This window comes from Phoxinus phoxinus, assembly GCF_949152265.1.
Source record: "Phoxinus phoxinus genome assembly, chromosome: 15".
In the NCBI taxonomy this organism is placed as follows: Eukaryota; Metazoa; Chordata; class Actinopteri; order Cypriniformes; family Leuciscidae; genus Phoxinus; species Phoxinus phoxinus.
The window spans coordinates 8,831,876-8,854,360 of NC_136890.1; the positions used below are offsets into that span (position 1 = coordinate 8,831,876).

Below are 22,485 nucleotides of genomic sequence, written 5' to 3' on the forward strand. Positions count from 1 at the left end.
TAATATATGATTCAGAAATTATCTATATTTTCTAAATGGCCCAAAACATCTGTGTTTCAGTTTCTGAACTTTTCACATTTATAATAGAATTTTATGTTGCTATTATGTTTCTGAATACTGTTATGAATGGAACAAACTGCACAAATGTTATGACATTATGGCTCTGCTGTTGTATCAGGTGTGCCGTTGGGTGCTGAAATACAGGACCAGTAAGAATCCACTAATCCAGATGACTATCCTAAACCTTCTGCCTCGACTCGCTGCCTTCCAGCCTCACATTTTTACTGGTAACCCACCAACTCATTTTTTATATCAATAATTAAATGTCTTTTTAACAAAGCTTAATTTTTTAAATATATATTGTGGTGCTATTGTGCATATTACAATAATACTTTTGTTTGGCTTTACTTTTTTTTGATTGACTATATTATTATTTTTTCTTCTATTTTTTCTTCTACCCTCAGATCAGTATTTGCAGGACACTATGGGGCACCTGCTGGGCTGCCTGAAAAAAGAAAAGGAACGGACGGCAGCGTTTCAAGCATTGGGTCTGCTGGTGGTGGCTGTGAGGGCTGAAATTCAGCCCTTCCTCACCAAGATCCTGGAAATTATTAAAGCTGCACTGCCACCTAAAGACTTTGCACACAAGTAAGAATCTGAAACCATTCAAATACAAACTTTCTTCAGTGCACAGCTCAGATCCAAGCACTATCTAGTAGTGGTCGACCGATATTGTTATTTTGGTAGCCGATACCGATATCTTTGAGAGGCCGATATAAAGCTCATATTTATATATATATATATATATATATACTGTATATACTTTATATTTAATTTAATCAATATTTAATAAATTAGAAAACAAATCTTTAAAATAAAAATGCTTATACTTTAGTTTAGATGGCAACTTCTTGAATCTGCAATCCTATTACACTATTTTTCACAAATAAAGTAATTGTTTAAAAACATGAATATGTGAATAAAAAGGAAATAAGGGCACTCAGTAATCTAGTAATTTCGTGTGCACTGGTAATCTTATTTTTTTGTCTTTCAAATAAAAAGACAAGGTAACGCTAATTTTACATACATCACAGTGAAAACGATATAAATATGACACATTGGGCAACATCAGGCATTTTAGCCTGATTTTTTTCCTTTTCTGTTACAAATAATATAAAAGCAAACGCTTTACTTTTTGCATACCATTTACTTTGTTTACAAGTTCTGTCAAACAAAGTATTAGATATGACTGACAGAGATCGAAAACTACTGAAGACGGAGAATGTGAGAGCGCTGTGTGATCAGGTTGCGACGCTGCCATTCTCTTCTCAGCTGGTGTTCTCAGCGCCGCCCGTCAACATCTGCCAATCAGAAAAAACTTATCTGCCGATATTTAAAAAATGCCAAATATCGGCCAATATATCGGCCTTGGCGATATATCAGTTGACCACTAATCTAGAGGCCTAAAAAAATTAAAGCAATAAGAGGGCATATAGTGATTATTAAGCAGATGAACCATACAGCTTCAAATGATTTATTGTTTGTTTAAAGACTATGGCAACGTTATGATCCATGCTAAACAATTTATTTATTTTCTTCAGTTGATCCCATGCAATTGGCTGTTGATCAGTTTCTTTCTTGTTCATGTAGAGCATTTTCACTTGAGAGCTTGTACCATAGACAAAAGAAACGAAGCCACTATCATAATGTTTTAAATACAACTGTTAGTAGAACCAAGAGTCAGATACTCTGATTTATTACTTGCTCTTTTTTTTTTTTGCTAATTTGCTATCATTATTTGTTATGTTCGGCTGCAGGCTGTATTTATAATTTTCAGAATGGGGGCGGTTCTCATTCTAGAGAGCATTTTGTATTTCCCTGGAAGCAAAAGACTGTAAATTTTACAAGTACAAAATCTGATAACATTTAATTTCGTCAACCTCTAGGAGTACAACTTTTAGTAATATTAAGTTAGTTAGTTTGCTGTCCAATGTTTATTAGTGCCAGGCAACATGATCAGAGTTCAATATAAAATTTTGCTCATACTTGTTAAATCATGACTTTGAACCTACAAACACAATCAGATTTGGAATCTCTCCAAATGTACTCGTTGTTACTGTTTCACTAAACATGAAAAATTAAGAATGTTGTAAATTTTCTTTGCTTTTCTTTTTCTCCCTCTGTCATGTTGTAATCTTTTAGGAGGCAGAAGACTATGCAGGTGGATGCTACTGTGTTTACTTGTATAAGTATGCTGTCCAGAGCTATGGGGCCTAGCATCCAACAGGACGTCAAAGAACTTCTGGAGCCTATGTTAGCTGTTGGTCTCAGGTACTGTACCAGTTAAACTACTTTGAGTTAGTGTTTTATTCTCATTTCTTAGTTATTATTAACTAATAATAAAACTACTAAACATAAATGCAGTTGATTCTACATCAGAAGTCTGCTACCCGACCTGAGCCCGACGTGTCCCGAAGAACTCACAGCTTTCAGGCCGGGTTTGGGTTAATGACTTCGGGTCTGGTTCGGGTTTATAACTAAGAAAAACTATATGTAGTTAAGGCTTGAGTGCCGTCTACTGTGTTGTGGCCAAAAGAGCGCACATATATATATATTATTTATATATTACCAGAACTGTTTTTTGCGTGTGATCTCGCCCTCTCTTTCAGTCACAACACAGTCTCTGTGTCTCTCAGAAGTCAGAGCTTTGTCAAGAGTAGACCTACTATCAATAAAATACTGCATTATAAACATTTTCTACTATTTGATATGTATATTTAAATGTTTTAAACCTTGAGAGACGATATGATAGACGATATTATGACACAAATGAGTGAAAACTCTATGAATGAAATGAGCATGTGCATTCATAATCAAATTTCTCTCCTTGTTTCTCTCAAATTTCTCTCCTTGTGCCTTGTTTCTCTCGCGTTTCTCAGAAATCAACTTTGTCAAAAGGCTGCTATCAACTAAAACTATATCATACACATTTTCTACTATTTGATATGTGTATTTAAATGTTTAAAACATTGACCGATATGATAAATAAATTAGTGCAAACTATATGCATAAAAGAAAGTGCGATAGGTAGTCAAATAGCCTTGTTGCGTCTCTGTGCGTCTCTCTGAATCATTCACAATTTATACCACTTGATGTGTCTATTATGTTTTAAACCTTGTATGATATGATCTTGTCGTTTCAACCAATAAAAGCTCAGTGGTTATGTGTAGTGTAGGTCTTACAAAGCTGTCTTGGCTTACACCTCTACAGCGAGATTTCGGGTTCGCTCTTACACTTTAACACTACCGTTCAGGATCGGGTCGGGTCAAACGGGTTCGGGCTTCAGTTTAAAGTCTCCTGTGCAGACCTCTATTCTACATGCCAGAAGATTCAGAAATATTTTTTTGTGTCATCTGTCTGATTCTCTCCCTCTCTTCTCTTTAGTCCTGCTCTCACCGCAGTGCTTTACGACCTGAGCAGGCAGATCCCACAGCTGAAGAAGGACATTCAGGATGGTCTGCTAAAGATGCTTTCACTTGTGCTCATGCATAAGCCTCTGCGTCACCCAGGTATGCCCAAGGGCCTGGCATACCAGTTGGCATCACCCAGCCTGACCAACATCCCTGAGGCTAGCGATGTGGGCAGCATCACTCTGGCACTGCGTACTCTCGGCAGCTTTGAATTTGAAGGTACAAGACACTTTAGATGACACCTGAGGTTAAAATGCCATTTTCTTTTCAGTTTATTCATAAATTATTAAATATTTTTTTTTGCAAAGATCTACTATTAATTATGTACTTTCATTAATAGTGTCTTAAAAGGCACCTATTGGTCAAGGGCAGAGATGTCTAATCCTTTTTCTGCTGTCCAATGTCCTGCAAAGTTTTACTACAACCTTTTCCCAACACACCAGCCTGGAAGTTTCTAGTAACCTGGACTATCACCTATTGTAGTCACATCAAGTTACCTTTTTATTTAGCGCTTTACACAATACAGATTGTTTCAAAGCAGCTTTGGAGTGATAACAGGAAAAGGATTCAGTGATGCAAACAGTTTATTTAGGCTGTACATCAGCTCTAAAAGAAAATAGTGTCATTGTTCAGCTGAAGTCAGTTCAGTGTTGATTCAGTTCCAGTGTAAAGATCAATAATTATTCAATTAATTTAATCTATAAAGCAGTTCTGCAGAAAATAGTGAAGTCATCGTCCAGCTCAGTTCAGTTCTCTTCCAATAGTGTCATTATTATATTGTTGTTGAATATTAAGTGACCCTAACTATGCAAGCCAGAGGGGACAGTGGCAAGGAACCCAAATTCCATCAGGTGACAGAATGGGGAAAAAACCTTGGGAGAACCAGACTCAGTCTGGGGGCCAGTTGTCATCTGGCCAAAGAACAAACACGGTGTGATTATGATTCAGGTTTAATTATAAATCAAAAATCAGATTGTGGATCGTAGCGTTCAAATATTTCATCCAGTTCCTTTTTCTTGAAGATCGGATTCATCACTCCAATATGGAGAAGAAACTGGTCATAGGTCTGTGCAGAGGGCTTGTCTGCACATCTTTGCTAAGGATCTGTGCCAATGGCTGTTGTGTCGACGAGGCCTTCACAGGGGATTGTTTAGTTGATAGGATCTCAGCTGACGTTCAGGGCTTCGTTGTGGTCGTGTCTCGGTGCAGGTCCACCATCTGATCTGGGTACAAAGCAGATACGGCTGACTACGGTAACCTCGGGATAAACAGAGAGACTAATATTACCATAGATGCCATTCTTCTTACAATGTAACAAGTGCATCGGGTGTTATGGGAAGCGTTCCCGGTTCCGGTTGGGTTGACCTAATTTATTCAGCCTAACAATCCTTTAACGGAGGTGAATTATAGAAATTTGATCATGTGTTATGCCAGGTTAAAGAGATTAGAGACTTTATTTTAAGGTGATGTAGTTACATTTTACTACATGTACTTACTTGCGCACCGGGGGAAAGGTACCACAATTAGACCGGATGTCGCCACTCTTTTCACACGAACAGCAACCAGAAGAAGACGGAATAGGGAGAGCACTAAAAAAACAGTGCCCTTTAACTTCTGTGGAGGTCACACCTCTCGAATTTGGCTTGACCGAGAAAGGTGTAATTTTCAAGCGGGAAAAGCTTCCTTTGTTTGGAAGCTGACTCATGTGCGTGATCAGAGTGGGCTGGTAGTTTTGTGTCCCTTTATAGTCTGATTAATATAACAAGCGTACAATGCATGTTACAAGGAGGAGATATACACCAATGTTAAACAAGGATTATTTTGATAGGCAGCAAGATATAGATGAGGTTACAATAACTAGTATTCCATCATAAGGCATGCCTTAAACGGTATACAATACTGTATTCAATTCTTCAGAACAGTATTTAAGTATATAATTATTTAAGCACAATGGAGCAACCTGAAAAAATTATCATCAAATGATGATTTGACGGTCTGGATAGAACAGTTATTGCTATAAAGTATATACAAATTGTTTACTGCAAAATAAACTGTTTATCTAGACATAGACACCAATATTCCCTAAATTAGGCATATTCAAATTGCAGGCCGTGATCCGTGTCCGGACCCTGGCTTGGTTCCAACCAGCCCGCGAGACATAATGACAACTGTTGTACCATTTTACCGTTTCCTGTTAAAGTGAGCAGCACGTCAAAACAACGGAGCGGTTCAAACCACAAGTGCTCAGGGTCCTTTATGGTAATGATTTTTCGGCTGTATATGCACTCATAAGTAAAATCGCTTCATTCAAGCTCTTTCTGACCATGCGCGTTGTTTTTCCTTGCTAAAGACACTAAAGCACCACGAAGAGCTGCAGATGACGTGGCTATTTTAACAACAGTAGTAGAAACACAGTTATCAGTAAAATAGTTTGACACTTTTGCTAAAACACTGCAGAAAACACAGAAAAAAAAGAAAAAAACAGGTTTGTGAAGAGACGTTTTTTCATCTACGGTAGATTTAGCATTATTAATCAGCATGTAAGAGCATTTAAAAAAACACATGATTGCTGTAATTGGGAAAATTATTTGTAGATGGCAAAGAAAGTCAACAAAAACTTTGAAATTTCTAGTTAACTTTTTTTTCTGCTCATGATGAGGGTATTTTGATTATTATGTACAATGTTTGGTTGTTTTTATTTTCTTTAGAAAATATACTTTTTTTTCTTTCTTGTTTGGTTAATTTTTAGGTCACTCCTTGACCCAGTTTGTGCGCCACTGTGCTGACCACTTCCTGAACAGCGAGCACAAGGAGATCCGCATGGAGGCAGCACGTACCTGCTCACGTCTGCTCACCCCGTCCATTCAACTAATCAGCGGCCACGGACATGTGGTCAGTCAAACCGCTGTGCAGGTGGTGGCTGATGTTCTCAGCAAGTTACTGGTGGTTGGCATCACCGACCCAGGTGAGAGACACAGCTGTTTAAATGCGTGTTAGCACATTTCTGTGTGCAAGTACGTTTATACTCATGTAAATGTATACGTTCATAAATTGAATGAAAACGTTTTGCATAGTGGAGATTCTACTTAAGAAATAGAATTACATAAGCTGAATTTTAGCCAGTAAAGTTTAATGCATAGAATCTGGGGTTCTGTTAATAGTTTAATTTATTAAAGGTGTCATATAATGCTATTTTAAAAGTTCATCATTATGATTATTGGGTGTATTGGAATAGGTTAACATGCTTTAATATTAAAAACACTTTATTTTTCACATACTGTAGATTGTTGCAGTACCTCTATTCCCAGTCTGTCTGAAACACTTTGAGTTCCAGTTTCTACAAAGCCCATTTTTCCATAACACAAGCTTCAGCTTCCATGGCTTCTTAAGCAATTGTAAACGGCAAACAGTTATTGCCTTCGGTTTTACCATATCAGTTCAAGCCCGAGTCAGATTATGAAAATGTGAATGATCAAGCAGATCGATCGGAAGCAACCTTGCAAGCACGACTTGTGTAGTGCCGGCGTTGTACTCTACCAGGTTCAGGAAGCTGTACTCCATAAAATGCGCTGTACACAAACTAACTTTTGGGTTGTACTGCTCAGGAACAGAGTTAAAAATAAAAACCTCACCAATGATTCCTAATGTCATTCGTTTTCGGAAGGCCAAAATATTCTCACATCTATCCTGTTTTACTCCTCAAGGATGACTTTCTTGTTTAATGGGAATTGTTGCTCAACTTGTCTCTACAAAATGGTGCTCAGTAATGTTAAGGTCAGGTGAAATACTACTCACTTTGGGAGAATAGAGTTAATGGGTGCTTCTCATTTTTTTATTTGTGCATCCTTGCTTTTTTTCCACGCTTCCTAACTCCACCACCTTAGGATGTGAGGGAAGGATACAAGGAAAGAAAATGAAGATGTAGGAATCAAAAGAAAGCTTTTTTGAACATTGGATCATGTTCTTGATCACTTAAGCATCATTTTAAAGCGTCATCAGCTGCGCTCAAGGGATATGCACTTATGTTGTTCAAATTTGGTTAAAAAATTCACAATAAATATTAATAAAGCAAGATGTCCTGTTGAAATATATGATATGTATGGTTTATTTAAACTACAAACTGCCAATTTAACTGCCGTGTTCACTGTGAGGACCAGCTTCCTCTGACTGTACTCCTACCCCTTACAACGACATACATTTTGGATGTTGTTAGATCCAAAATGTTTGACTTGAAGAGAGTACTTTAGGTACTTTCTCTTTTTTTTAGACAGCAACCATGTATTTCACATTTCTCTTAGCTTTCACCAGCTCTTAGACACTTGCTTGCCATTTTTATTCTTATCAAAAAATCACAAGGTGGAGGCCTTAAAGTGAAGGCCTTATTATTTCAGGGACCTTGTTACAAGTCCTTCCCATTTTTTTATAGTATGCTCACCATTGTGCAGCAATGACTTTTTTAATACTATTTGACCGTTCTCCTATTTTGTATAAAGAAAGAAATCTCCTGACCATTCTCTTCAATGTGTTTTTTTGTTGTCAACATGAATCTAAGAATGATTCAGTAACAAATATTTAACGAAGAAAAGACTCCTACTTTCATTTTTATTTCAACATACTCACTTGTTGATAAAAAAAATTACTTGAACTTGCATGTTTTATTAAGTTTTAATTTAGTAACTTCTGGAGGGTGTACTCGTTTTATCACTTTGATAAAAAATCGTATTTTCTTCTTTAATATTGACATGCTTTTTTGGTAAGTTATCTACCATATTTTTAATGTGAAATCTTCTATGTGAAGAGAAATTGCTAAATTGTAAGTTTAGAGGTGGTGTACTCATTTATGCTGTGCACTGAACATGTGGCTTCCTCTCAGACCCTGATATTCGATACTGTGTGCTGGCCTCCCTGGACGAACGCTTTGATGCCCACCTGGCACAAGCAGAAAACCTCCAGGCTCTGTTTGTGGCACTTAATGATGAAGTGTTTGAGATTCGTGAACTGGCCATCTGCACTATCGGCCGTCTTAGCAGTATGAACCCTGCCTTTGTCATGCCCTTCCTGCGCAAGATGCTTATTCAGGTATTTAAATTTTTCACAGCGCATGTCTATATTTGAAATGGCATCCTACCATACTACTCATACATACTACTCAATATATTTTCAATATTCAGTGCTCCTGACTAACATATGAGAGTGTTGGTACTGGTGCCACCAAGTTGTACAGATGGTATCACCAACAGCTGATGTGTTTGCACCAGCATTAAAAATTAAAGTCAGAACTAATAATAATACTAGCGATAATACAACAATACAGCCAAATGTTTTTTTTTTTTTTTTAAATGCTTATCCTTGTGCAAATATGATATCCAACAACAACAATTTGTTTAAAATGCATATTAATAGATTAACATAGATTAACAGATTTTTCTCCATCTTTAAAGTTGGACAATGTTGCTGACAAATTGTTTTGCAAAATGGAAATATGCGGATTAATTTCAATTCATAACATTTATAGAGTATATAAAATAAAGGTAAAATATAAGTTGCTGGAGAAAAGCATCTCTTAAGTGTATTAAACAACACAAGCCCTAGTGATATTGGCTTGAGACTGAAATTGCCACTTGACACGGTATATCTCACAACTGTGTCTTTTATTATATACTTTTTTATCTCGCATTTCTCAATGTGTCTGTAAAAACACTTGAAAAAAGTAACAAAAATTAGAACAACTGCTGATATCCTACTGTATTGTATTTCTAGGAATGTCTTAGAATACATTTTTATACAAACTTAATCTCATTATTATAAAGTAACTGTAATTTGTCATTTTAAGTGAATGTAATTTAAAGCCCATTTAAAAAATAACTCGCTTGAAAAGACTTTTAGTACAATTGTGTACTTGCATAACTGTGATTGTAGACTGTATAAAAATATGCATGAAATTAGACAATTTGTCATTGCTACAAATCTAAAATGAATATAATTTTGTTTCTTAAACACACAGTTGTCCTCTAGTAGGGGAAGCCTTAGGTTCAAAAGTACTACAGTACAGATAACTTCTGCAGTACAGTTACTGTATCTAAATTTAGTGTAAAAATGTCTTCAGTCTTGGCAGACCAATACAATTAACGGTAGTTAAAATAGATATCTTTAAGATTGTGGGATACACTATTCCACACAGTGTTCTCTTTTTTTTATACTGCACATTTTGCCAAATGTAGTAGGTTATAATAAACTCATACTAAACACTGCAGAATTGTTACAAGGAGTTGTAGCCATTCTTTTCTATGACTTTACTTCATCTCAGTTACCAATAGATGGCAGTGAGTAAATGTTTTTCTGCTGAAATAGCAGCTGTTTTGTTTCACCATAGCTCTGGTCAGCCTTGTCTGACTCTGTTTTCCCTGGCACCTCAACAAATTCACTTAACTGTTGGCCAGCTACTTATACAGATTTCATATTGCTTGGACACCTTTAATGTTAAGTGTGCTGCTATTACTGCCTTCTCATTAGAAGAGTTCTTGTTTTATTTGTTTTTATTATAATATAATACAGTCTCTGTTTAGATCAAATATTAATTGTTTTGTCGCACATCTGTTATGAATGTGTCTGTAGTTACAAAATTTAATAATGCCAAACTTGGTACTGTCTAATGCAATAAAATGTTGTCCAGATCCTGACTGAGCTGGAACATAGCGGTGTGGGCCGAAACAAAGAGCAAAGTGCCCGCATGTTGGGTCACTTGGTGTCTAATGCTCCCAGACTCATCCGCCCATACATGGAGCCCATTCTCAAGGTACAGTCACATCCTTAATACCTCTGCATGTGTTTTAGGGATGTTGTCAACTGTGTTGTGAAATTTTGTAACAGGAAGTTTATTTGTTTGTACTTGGAAAAGAGCCAAAATAAATTCTGCAGTTGAGATTTGAGAAATGTTAGTGTTCTACTAATATTATACGTTCATTTCAGAATGAGGACTTTCACAGTTTAATCCACAGCATGAATTTTCAAAAATCAATATTTATTTTGCCCTGTAAACAATGTTTTAACTTATTTATTTTTTAAACATTTGTAAAACTAGATAAACACACAGACTTTCATTAGAAAAGAGAAAATCTTCTTTAATATGGTCAGCATATAATGTAGGGTTGGTCAGTCAATTTTTGCAAAGTGGGGCTTAGCAGCGGATTAATTACCGTCTCGTTCATGTGACAATGTGTTGTTTAAGATTTTCTTTTCAGTATAGTTTTGTTGCTATTAATAGTACTTTATACTAAGCATAATTATTGAGGTAAATTTTTAATTCATTATGATTCCCATATATAATAACTTGCCAGTCCCTTTTCTGGTTGTAGATATTGTGATGGTCTTGAAGTGTGACTAAATGTTTGGGATGTATTTTTCCAATTTTGTTCTTCACACAGGCCCTCATCTTAAAGCTGAAAGATCCTGATCCAAACCCTGCAGTCGTCATCAGTGTTTTAGCTACCATTGGAGAACTTGCCCAGGTAATGGATGATTTTCTAGCCTGATCTTTTGACGTCATCTACAGTACCTTTAAAATAACCATGTCTACTTCCTACTCAGTGCTGCACAATATTTAGGAAACTTTCAGGAGAATGGTCAGGGTAACTCTGTTGTGAAGACAAACATAGAGACAGAATGTTTATGGACAATGGGTAAGAAGGAGGTTGGAGAAAAGGGATTAAGTGTAAGAGTGTTTTTCCAAAGTGTTTTTTCCAAAGCAAATAAATGGTGACGTTAGATATGACTACTATGGTTGGTATTAAACAATGGACTAGAGCCACCTGGATGATTCACATTCAAAATGACATTACACTCAAAAAGTCAACCCTGAAAGCTCATTGATTTTGTCCAGTTGAAATGTTGTTAACCGTGTCCTTTTCTTTAATATGTACCAGGTGAGTGGACTGGAGATGAGGAAATGGATGGATGAGCTGTTCCCCATCATTATGGACATGCTGCAGGACTCATCTTCATTAGCCAAGCGACAGGTTTGCTCATTCCCATGTTAAACTTATGGCCCATCGTAATGCTTGCTTGGTAGTGTGATCTGAGTTTTGGCATTTTCATTAACCTCAATAGCCGCTTTTCCACTGTCGGGCCAGTGCAAGCTAGGGCTAAAGACGTGCCAGGCAGGGCCAATAGCCTCAGACATCAAGCACAGAGCCCAAAATCAAGTTCGGTTTCCACTGTCGGGCCAGTAGCACCGCAACACTACCCTAAAGCCCGCCTTTAACACGCCTCCATAGAACGACTTCACCATTTTACCAGCGACTGAAAACAATCTAGAACGCAAAATGAGCATGACGGAAGCGAACGTTTGGTCTTTACTTAAAGATTTAAAATTCCACCATTGATATTTGACATATGTTTTACAAAAAATGTTTTTACAGTGACAGTAATTTATTACCGGTAATTTGTATCAGGAGTGCACATCAATCATGCTGAATCAAACTGGTATTTACCATTTCACATAAAAGAACACATACCTATTCAGTTGCACCTGCTTCCATTTATTTGGTCACAGGAATGCACAAAACAAATCTACATTAAGGCGTTTAAGTTCAAAGGCTTACACAATTAGAAAAATGTTATGATAAAATATGTGTTTACGTCATATTTCTTTAGAAAGTGTGAGCATTTCTTAATTTTCCTTAAAATGAAGCGATCTCTCCCGCCTCACTATACTGTTATCCTTTCTACCAGAGCAACAGAGGGAGCTCACGAGAAGAAAACAGGAGTTATTAGTTATACAAGTTAACAGAAATGCATGTTTTTTATGAAATATGCGGATGCATTAGTCCGGTATCAATAAAGGCACAGGAAAGAGACAGATAAAACATTAAACTAAATAAATACACGTTTATAATCATATATGATTTGTCTACATTCTTCAAGCCAGTCTCTCTCTTTTTATTTTTTATAAACGTGAAATTATTATCGCAATGGTAAGTAGCCTTTACATAAGTAGCCTTTAGCATCCCAAACAAATATATTTCTGCCTCATACGGTGATCAGAATCACCATCGGATCGCAAGGACGTTATTTCAAACACTCGCTGGTTTTGAGCTGAAAATTGTTTAAAATGTTGAAGTTAGCTTGGTATGATAACATGGGAAATGTGCAGCGGTGTTGACCGTCTTTTGCTCCAATAAACTCCGTCTTTGTTCATGACCACTCCTCAAGCCCCAGTTGACCCGCTTTGTACCAAGGTGTTCGGCGGGCCAAATTACCCTGGCCGCGATGAAGCTCCGACATGGAGCTTCAAGCCCCGGAAGTGACAGTGAAAACGTAACTGGCCCTGGCACACTCTTGCACGCTCACTTTTGGCCCGACAGTGGAAACACGGGTAGTGAGATTGGACCAAACTCTCTCAATACTGTTTCAGAAAAAAAAAATTGTATGCTTTCAATGTTATATGTCAAGGATTGACTCTTTATCAAATTATTGACCATTTATTAAAGCTAAACTGCAAAAATGACTAAAAAATCATCATGTTTTAGATGTCACAACCTTTAGCTCATTAACATACAATCATGGACATTTATATATCAACACCTGCTCAGTATTCTTAAAAACCTGGTCCATACAGAAGAGCAACAGTGCTATCTATAATTCCCTGGTGCTTGGAGGGCAGCCAATTGTAATGAAAAACAAATGTATGCAATTTCCAGTGAAATCTGTCCTAACAGCTCTAAAATGTAAAATTATAGGTTGATCAAAGTGGAGTTGGGTAAAGGAAAGACATGGTTTGAATGGAAGAGTTTTTTTAACTCATTAAAAACATATTGTCTTTTGTTGGTTTTAGAAACACAGTGTAGCTTTAATATAATTTTATTTTTGTCTCAATTTTGGGGTAAGCTTAGGCTGTTTTTAATAGAAAAAAGTTTTTCTGTAAAAAAAAAAAAGATTTCTATTTTCTTGCCTCTGAAGCAGTTTGGGTTTTGTCCTTTGCAAAGCATTATTGGTTATTAAAGGCACTTTACTTTCCCCTCTCCATAACAACAATGGAAACATTCTGACATACTTGCATACTTGAATAATATTTGGAGGCAGTCTAGAGTGCACACTTTGAGTCTGAAAGGTTTTATAGTCCCGTTATGAGGTGCGGTCAGATGTCTTCAACATTTACAAAACTTTACACAAAGCTTTCATTCTTGGTGTGACGTTGTGAGATTCTGCTTTAGCAATCAGGAGTGTTGTAGAGTTTGGATGTTTTAGGTTGCCTGAGGTTCACAGAAGCTCATGTAACTAAATACTTTACCTTCTTTAGACTGTGTCTGGGGCTTTATTTGTCTTTTTAGATCAATCTTTAAAAGTCATTTTCTCAATAAAACAGCTTAAAAGTGCACTCAGTAATATTTCCTTATTGGGCAAAAAAGCAAAGAAAGAAATGTATAGTACTTTTGTTTAAATAGGTTTAAAATCATGCATACTCAAATGATAAAGACTCCAGTTCTGTCAGTAGATTAATTTAAAAAAAAAGTTCCCTCCCAGAAGTGTCTCACATGATTGCATTCTCAAACACCAAGCATCATGAATCAAGCACAAGCATCAACACAAGATAACATGACAGCGTTTATTGCGTTTCGTCTGCACCCTCTGAGATGCAAGAGATTTCTGTAGGGGAAAAAAGCAGACTATAGCAACTTCCAGTTTTATTCCAGAAGTGACAATTTTGTTCTCTTGAACACATGGGATGGGAACAGTGCTTTATTCGCAAATGAGAAATAAAACCGTAAAATCGAATAAAAAATAATGTGACATGTTTTCCACTGTCATTTATATCCAACAATATAAATTTCTCATACACTGTCAGGAAATACGGGAAAAAGATAGTGAAGTAATGTCATGATACAGCATTTAGAAATGTTACAGACCAAACACAAAACCTATTAAAATCATTATGATAGCCAAACACCTATAATGAATATTTGGTAATCATAAATAAAATACACAATAACACACTATTGTCTTCTGTCCCATCAGGTGGCACTTTGGACTTTGGGTCAACAAGTAGCCAGTACTGGGTATGTGGTGGAGCCATACAGGAAGTACCCATCTCTACTGGAGGTGCTACTCAACTTCCTGAAGACTGAACAGAACCAGGGGATTAGGAGAGAGGTATTGATTTCTATTCTTGTCACTGAATGCCCTATTCCATAAATTTGGGTTCCATGTAGGAAATTCCACCTCAGGTCAGTTTAGTTTAGTTGTTTTAGTTATTTTATTATTATTATTTTAGCAATGATCATTTTTTAACCTTAAAAAATAAGAAAATGTGTGCAATAAATACAAAAAAATAAGAATGGATAATAGGGTTACACATTTAGCATAAATTTCCTGTAGCTCAAACAGTAGAGCGTTTGTGCTTGCAACGCCAAGGTCATTGGTTTGATTCCCAGGGAAATCAAGAACTGATAAGAATGTAAATGTGTACCTTGAAATGCAATGTAAGTCGCTTTGGATAAAAGCGTCTGCTAAATGTAAACGTATAAATTCAACGATTACTCATTAGAGGCTAGATAGTTTGGGACCAAATTTTGGTTTGTAGGTTTTGATAAAATTATGTTTTTCAATAGAGATTTTTTTTTTAGCTTGATGAATGTAGTCAATACAATTTGTATAAAAATTAAGAAAATTTTATGTGACTATACTTTTTTAATGGGGGAATTTATGCTTTTACAAGGATGTACCGGTATGCAAAATATATCTCATTCAATTTTCTTACAAATTATTTTTTGGTAAATCATTAAAATGTTACTATAATTTGGTTATCAGTAGAACATATCTTAAATTATGTGTGATAATTGATAATTAATGTGCTTAAAAATAGCTGCTTTTCATCTGTTAAATTTATGTTAGATAATATTTTTTCTTACATATTTAATAGTTTACTGTCTCTATAGAAGATGGAATTTGCTTTAAAAAATTTATCTTCTGCAGGATTCTTTATTGAGAACACGAGCTGTCGGTAGCTGCAGTCATCAAGTCTGACTAAGTCAGTGGACATTGTAGTTTATATACATTCCAAAGGGGAGGGATTTACATCGAGGTGGCATGTAAATGAAGTACAGGATTCAGCTTGTTTCCTGATCTCAACAGTGTCATTCAAATCCATTCAGCCTAACTATTCAATGACTAGGCCAGGGGCTCCCAGAGCCATTAAAGACAAAGGGTGAGAGTAATCTCAGTAATCTGACTCATTTAACTTACAATAGAGAGAACAGGACTGGCAGGAATCTCTGGCTGGAAACTCTGATATCATCATCATAACCTTAAAATGCTAAATTCAATGTACTCAACTTTCTCAGTTTATATACTATTGCATTGGAACCTAAATTAAAAATTTAATAAATGTGTAATACAACAGACCCTAGAATATGAAACCATTTCCATTTTTAAGTTGAAGTTGTGCTTCTGTCACTTTTGTTAGGCTATACGTGTGTTAGGTCTGCTTGGAGCTCTGGATCCCTACAAACACAAGGTGAACATCGGTATGATTGACCAGTCTCGTGATGCTTCGGCTGTCAGCCTGTCAGAGTCCAAGTCCAGCCAGGATTCAGGTGATCAGATGCACCCATAGCTTGTTTGAGCATGCACATCTAGACACAGTGGGTTCTCAGCACACTAATGTGAGTTCACATCAACTCAATTAATCACAGATGCATAGAAGAGGCTGGTCATCCAACACACACGTCACGTTCTCCAGAGCAAACAGTGCACATCTTCATTTTATCCTTTTCTTTCCAGAACGAGAGCCAGCCAATACTCCTGGGTAGCGTGCTCACAGATTGTTTGGCCTTTCACAAAAATGTGTACAAACATTTCATCCTGTTATTGGTGACTTTCTTCATAATTTTTTTAATTTATTTGCAATTCCGTACTCTGCCCTTTAAAGGTATAATCAAATTACAATGCCGTCGTTTTACACCCATATCATTATCACTTGTTTTCCACCCATATCATTCTTTTCCTAATTTCATATGCATGTGCCCCAAAATCAGAACAAACAGTTCTCAGTTATCAGATGAAGACATTTCTTCTCCCACTGTTGTGAACACAGTGCCCAAGTACAACATGTCCACTATTTATTAATCCAGAATTTAAATGGAATGTTCCCTGAATACAAGTTACAGCAGCATTTTGTGGCATAATGTAGCAAAATAATAATAACAGATTGTGAGAGAAAAAAAATTATGTGTACATATTAACAATGGTAGTCTATGGGACAATACATTTTGAGGATATAAGATCAGCTTATGCTGATTGCAAAAAAGCCATTTTTAATAAGCAGGAAAAATGTCCAACTATAAAAAAATAACAATTTAAAAGCTTAGGATGTTGGCATTGTAAGATGTAGAGGGAGACTTTAGATTTAAAAACGGTTTCTCGTAAGGCAATGTTTTCTCAGTCAAATCATTACAAATCCTATTGATTTAATAGAACGCGTGAGCTCACTAGGGAATACCAATATGGTGGCGCGGTGGCTTCACTGTTTATGACATCATGAGCTATCCAGTCATTATATAGATCAATGCTGTACACCATCTGGCTGCTAAGGTGCCACCAGATCACCATCGTTCTGATGCCATTTTATTTAGGCTCTAGAGTCACATACATTTAGCTGTACTACTCACATGACACTTGACAATATTGGCTTAAAATTGTTCCGTGGGTCCATGAGCGAAGATTGAGTGTGTCATTATGTATTACAGCTCCTCATGGCAAGTGTCTGGCCTCATTAGTCGTTCTTCAGAGTATCAGTGTCCAGCAGCTCAAACCTTCATCTCCTGTTGTGCAGAGAGAATAAATAGTTTTAACAGCAGGGCCTCATAAAGAAGCATGCAGCAGGAAGTATAGATATCTCTCCAGTGATGCATTAGGATAAAGTAAAGGTCACCGTCTGGGGCAGCTGTCTGGGTCTGTACTTTTTCTCCTGTCCCACTTTAAGAAAAATATCTTCTCATAGGCTGAGAACTGCCTGCTCACCCTCTTATTGTGATAACAGAGCAATGGGAAGTTTAATGCTGAAGGTGAGCTCAGTGAATGGTGGGCAAGAAGAAAGTTTATACACGGCTGTCAGGATCTTGAATCATTTTGGTCAGTAGCATATTTAGAAGACTTTCATTACTAATATTTTATTTCTCCAATTCTAAAATATAACATAACTCTCTCATTAAGAGACGGAAGAAAACTGAAACAGACTTAATCCATAAGAACTTTGGAATATCCAAGACAATTGGAGAAATCTACCAGTACTGTGTAACATTTTAGCCACTTGGGAAAAAATGTATAGGATGTTTACAAAAATAATGTTCTTAGTAGATTTTGTTTATCAATTAGCTTCTATTAACTAAGTCAATGTCACTTTATTTAAAAAGCACCAATTAAAACAACAACTGTTGACCAATGTGCTTTACATAATATAGCATAAAACACAATAAAGGCCCCGATATACTTATGGGAAGCTCTTCGTTTAGGGGTAAAACGAATTTCGGAATACGTGAGCAGCGATATACTGTTATCGAATATCTGACGCCGCCTACTCTGCTGAGAGTGGTGTTTAGATTAAATTGTAAATAAGTGCTGCACGTTTTCCTGTACCTTTTTCCATGCTTTCAGTAACAAAATAAACATAACAAAATTGAGAAAACAGCGTTTTAATAAAGCTTAAGGAAAGCATAGCAATGTGGATATGTGGATATGTGGATTCATGTTTTCACTCGCTGATGTCTCACCTCAACAGACTGAACAGGCCAAATGAACCAGAAAAGATTTTCACGTTAGGGAAGGCGGAGCCGATTACACCGATTACCTAATCACCACAGACCAATTATAGTACAAAGGTGTTTACCAGCCAAAGCTATTTTTTCCGGAAAGTTCGCTTTGGCAAGCTGTTTCGAACCAGAAAAATGAACTCAAAACGAACTTAGTTTCAGGCTGATTTTGTTTGAAATTACGTCACATCAGTTCATTCTTCGATTTCGCTTGAAGTATATCGGGGCCTTAAGAATATGACAACTAACAAACAATAAACCAAATAATATGACACTGCATCATTGATTAAAAGAATGAAAAATAATATAAGACTTAAGGTTTGATTTAAAATGATCGGTAACACTTTACTTGAAGGGGTGTGCATAAGACTGACATGACATGTCATTAAGAGTCATTTGCTCAATTATGACATTTTTTAATGCAAATATGACATTGTTTGAGATGTATTTGTTATGAAATAACCCAATACATCATAACCTGTCAATGTCTTGGTAATGACAACTTGACATTACCAAGACAACATAAATTGTCATAAATATGTCATAAACATGATATAGCAGATTCATTATCAAATTTAAGAAACCACATAGCTTTATGGGTTAACATTACATTAAACGGTCATGTGGTTGGTTTTGATATTGGCTGTCATGAGGCCATTATAACTGTGTCATGAATATTTTTCTTGACCTCAACTACAGTGGTACTGTTGTGGCAAAAATTCATCAAACAAACATCACTGCGTAAGGGAGACTCAGAGTCAAATTATAAAATTAAAGTATTTATTCTTGCAAGAAGGAGCAGTCTAATACACAGCTGTTACCCTGTGCAGAAGAGTGACACACCCCCAGACAGACTGAACTAGCTTTTTATCCTAATCTTCAAGGCCTTCTCCGCAAAGCCTTCCCCCCACAGTAGATTTCCATTCAGTAATTTTCCATAGACAAGGAAGCCATAACACTAGCTTCGATTCGTCACTAGAGCCAACTCCTAAGCCCTCCTTCACCAAATGGCCTTCTGACATCTAGGTCAGAGGTCCTTGTTCGTCTGTTCTCTGGAGTGTCTCTCCCTTCTGCCTCCCCAGGTACATAAAAAGAATCTTCTCTCACTACAAGTGAGAGTCACACATGTGACATTCTTTGAATCATCTATATTTTACTAAAGATCAATGAATATCATAAAACCGCCACTACAACTCCTCACTTTTTATCATTATTAATCAAACATAATAATAATAATAACAAATATAGCTGCAAGCAGCAATCACCGGGGCCAAGCGCAAGCAAGACGACAAGACATGCCAAAGTGGCTGGGAGTGTGAGACCCACTGCAGCAAGGAGCAATTAAAGACATTTGAAGATGAATTTTGGCAAAATGGTTGAAAAATCACATACAATAACTAAAAATATGATTATCACTTTCGACCAATAGGTGGCGCAGTTACGAAACTGATGTGATGTGGTCAGAGTGAAGTGACAATGACACATACAAAGTTTGGTGTCAATATGTCAAGGCATTGCAGATATAAAGCCTGAATAGTCATTTTGGCATCATGCCTCAACTTTGCCACTGCGGTATACGAAAACGGTTTTGTCTATCGACACGAAATCCATAACTTTTACTCGGCACAGTCTGGAGATGACACGATCCGATTTTGGTGAAAATCGGACGTTCGGTCTAGGAGGAGTTCGAAAAAGTAGGTTTTAAAAGAAAATAAAGATGGCGGACAGGAACTTTGATTGACTATGGCAAAATTGGTATCTATGTTTTCAGCATAACCCAAGGAATCTATTGAGATCAGTGTCATTACTATAGGCAAATTTATTCAAAAGTTATTAGCATTTTTGGAAATTTCATTATAACTTTTGACCAAAAGGTGGCGCTGTCTCATAAATTTTTGAGTACTTTTAGGGCGTTGTACTGATGACCCATACTGAGTTTCGTAACGATACGTTCATGCGTTCATAAAATACAGCATTTTAGCACATAATTCAAAATGGCCGACAGCCAAAATGGCCGATATGGGAAAATTGGATATCAGTCGACTCAGCACGACGCCCTGAATCTAACGAGACCACTTTTGTGATTTTTGGACAAACCGTTCAGAAGTTATAAGCAAAAATATAAATTATTCATATCTCCGGACCAGTAGGTGGCGCTGCGCCGAAACGCAGCATGTAGCCTCAGGTCATGCTTGTGATGACATGTACCAAATTTGGTCTGAATCCGATAAAGCGTTGTGGAGATACGGCCTTACGTCTGTTTTTGCAAGCGCTACGTAAAATTTATTTGCGCGGTATTCGAGAACGGTAATTCGAATCAACTTGAATTCCATAACTTTTTGTCGTCATGGTCTGGAGTTGATCTGGTTCAATTTTCGTGAAATTCGGAGCAACGGCCTAGGAGGAGTTCGAAAAAGTAGGTTTTTTGGAAAATTCAAAATGGCGGGAAAACTATTATGACGGAAAATGACGTCATAGGGTGCAATCGAATCGTCGTGAGCTGAGGAATCAGAGGAAAAAAGAATTTTGATTCTAGCCCTTACGGTTCAAAAGTTATCAGCATAGACATGAGTGAAACTTTGGACTGTTGGTGGCGCTAGAGGGAATGAGTTGGAGACACCAAAATTGGTGTATTTAATGTTGGGACTGTCCTCTATCAGAATGTCAAATAAAATCAACTTTCCCGCAAGCGGTTCATAGGGCTGCCATAGACTTCAATGGCGGAAGAAGAAGAAGAAGAAGAAACGGAAGAATAAATATAGCTGCAAGCAGCAATCACCGGGGCCAAGCGCAAGCAAGACGACAAGACATGCCAAAGTGGCTGGGAGTGTGAGACCCACTGCAGCAAGGAGCAATTAAAGACATTTGAAGATGAATTTTGGCAAAATGGTTGAAAAATCACATACAATAACTAAAAATATGATTATCACTTTCGACCAATAGGTGGCGCAGTTACGAAACTGATGTGATGTGGTCAGAGTGAAGTGGCAATGACACATACAAAGTTTGGTGTCAATATGTCAAGGCATTGCAGATATAAAGCCTGAATAGTCATTTTGGCATCATGCCTCAACTTTGCCGCTGCGGTATACGAAAACGGTTTTGTCTATCGACACGAAATCCATAACTTTTACTCGGCACGGTCTGGAGATGACACGATCCAATTTTGGTGAAAATCGGACGTTCGGTCTAGGAGGAGTTCGAAAAAGTAGGTTTTAAAAGAAAATAAAGATGGCGGACAGGAACTTTGATTGACTATGGCAAAATTGGTATCTATGTTTTCAGCATAACCCAAGGAATCTATTGAGATCAGTGTCATTACTATAGGCAAATTTATTCAAAAGTTATTAGCATTTTTGGAAATTTCATTATAACTTTTGACCAAAAGGTGGCGCTGTCTCATAAATTTTTGAGTACTTTTAGGGCGTTGTACTGATGACCCATACTGAGTTTCGTAACGATACGTTCATGCGTTCATAAAATACAGCATTTTAGCACATAATTCAAAATGGCCGACAGCCAAAATGGCCGATATGGGAAAATTGGATATCAGTCGACTCAGCACGATGCCCTGAATCTAACGAGACCACTTTTGTGATTTTTGGACAAACCGTTCAGAAGTTATAAGCAAAAATATAAATTCTTCATATCTCCGGACCAGTAGGTGGCGCTGCGCCGAAACGCAGCATGTAGCCTCAGGTCATGCTTGTGATGACATGTACCAAATTTGGTCTGAATCCGATAAAGCGTTGTGGAGATACGGCCTTACGTCTGTTTTTGCAAGCGCTACGTAAAATTTATTTGCGCGGTATTCGAGAACGGTAATTCGAATCAACTTGAATTCCATAACTTTTTGTCGTCATGGTCTGGAGTTGATCTGGTTCAATTTTCGTGAAATTCGGAGCAACGGCCTAGGAGGAGTTCGAAAAAGTAGTTTTTTTGGAAAATTCAAAATGGCGGGAAAACTATTATGACGGAAAATGACGTCATAGGGTGCAATCGAATCGTCGTGAGCTCAGGAATCAGAGGAAAAAAGAATTTTGATTCTAGCCCTTACGGTTCAAAAGTTATCAGCATAGACATGAGTGAAACTTTGGACTGTTGGTGGCGCTAGAGGGAATGAGTTGGAGACACCAAAATTGGTGTATTTAATGTTGGGACTGTCCTCTATCAGAATGTCAAATAAAATCAACTTTCCCGCAAGCGGTTCA

General features: G+C 37.0%; 1 protein-coding gene across 1 annotated transcript in view; it reads left to right on the plus strand.

Annotated features, from left to right (window-relative positions):
* Positions 1–22,485, plus strand: part of mtor (mechanistic target of rapamycin kinase) — a 174,465-nt gene that overhangs the window by 10,408 nt on the left and 141,572 nt on the right. The window contains exons 8-18 of the mRNA XM_079637383.1: positions 179–287; positions 465–648; positions 2,203–2,331; positions 3,445–3,689; positions 6,220–6,435; positions 8,344–8,549; positions 10,144–10,266; positions 10,895–10,978; positions 11,393–11,485; positions 14,484–14,618; positions 15,931–16,060. Coding sequence (XP_079493509.1) covers positions 179–287; positions 465–648; positions 2,203–2,331; positions 3,445–3,689; positions 6,220–6,435; positions 8,344–8,549; positions 10,144–10,266; positions 10,895–10,978; positions 11,393–11,485; positions 14,484–14,618; positions 15,931–16,060 — 1,654 coding nt within the window. The remainder of the gene's footprint in view (positions 1–178; positions 288–464; positions 649–2,202; positions 2,332–3,444; positions 3,690–6,219; positions 6,436–8,343; positions 8,550–10,143; positions 10,267–10,894; positions 10,979–11,392; positions 11,486–14,483; positions 14,619–15,930; positions 16,061–22,485) is intronic.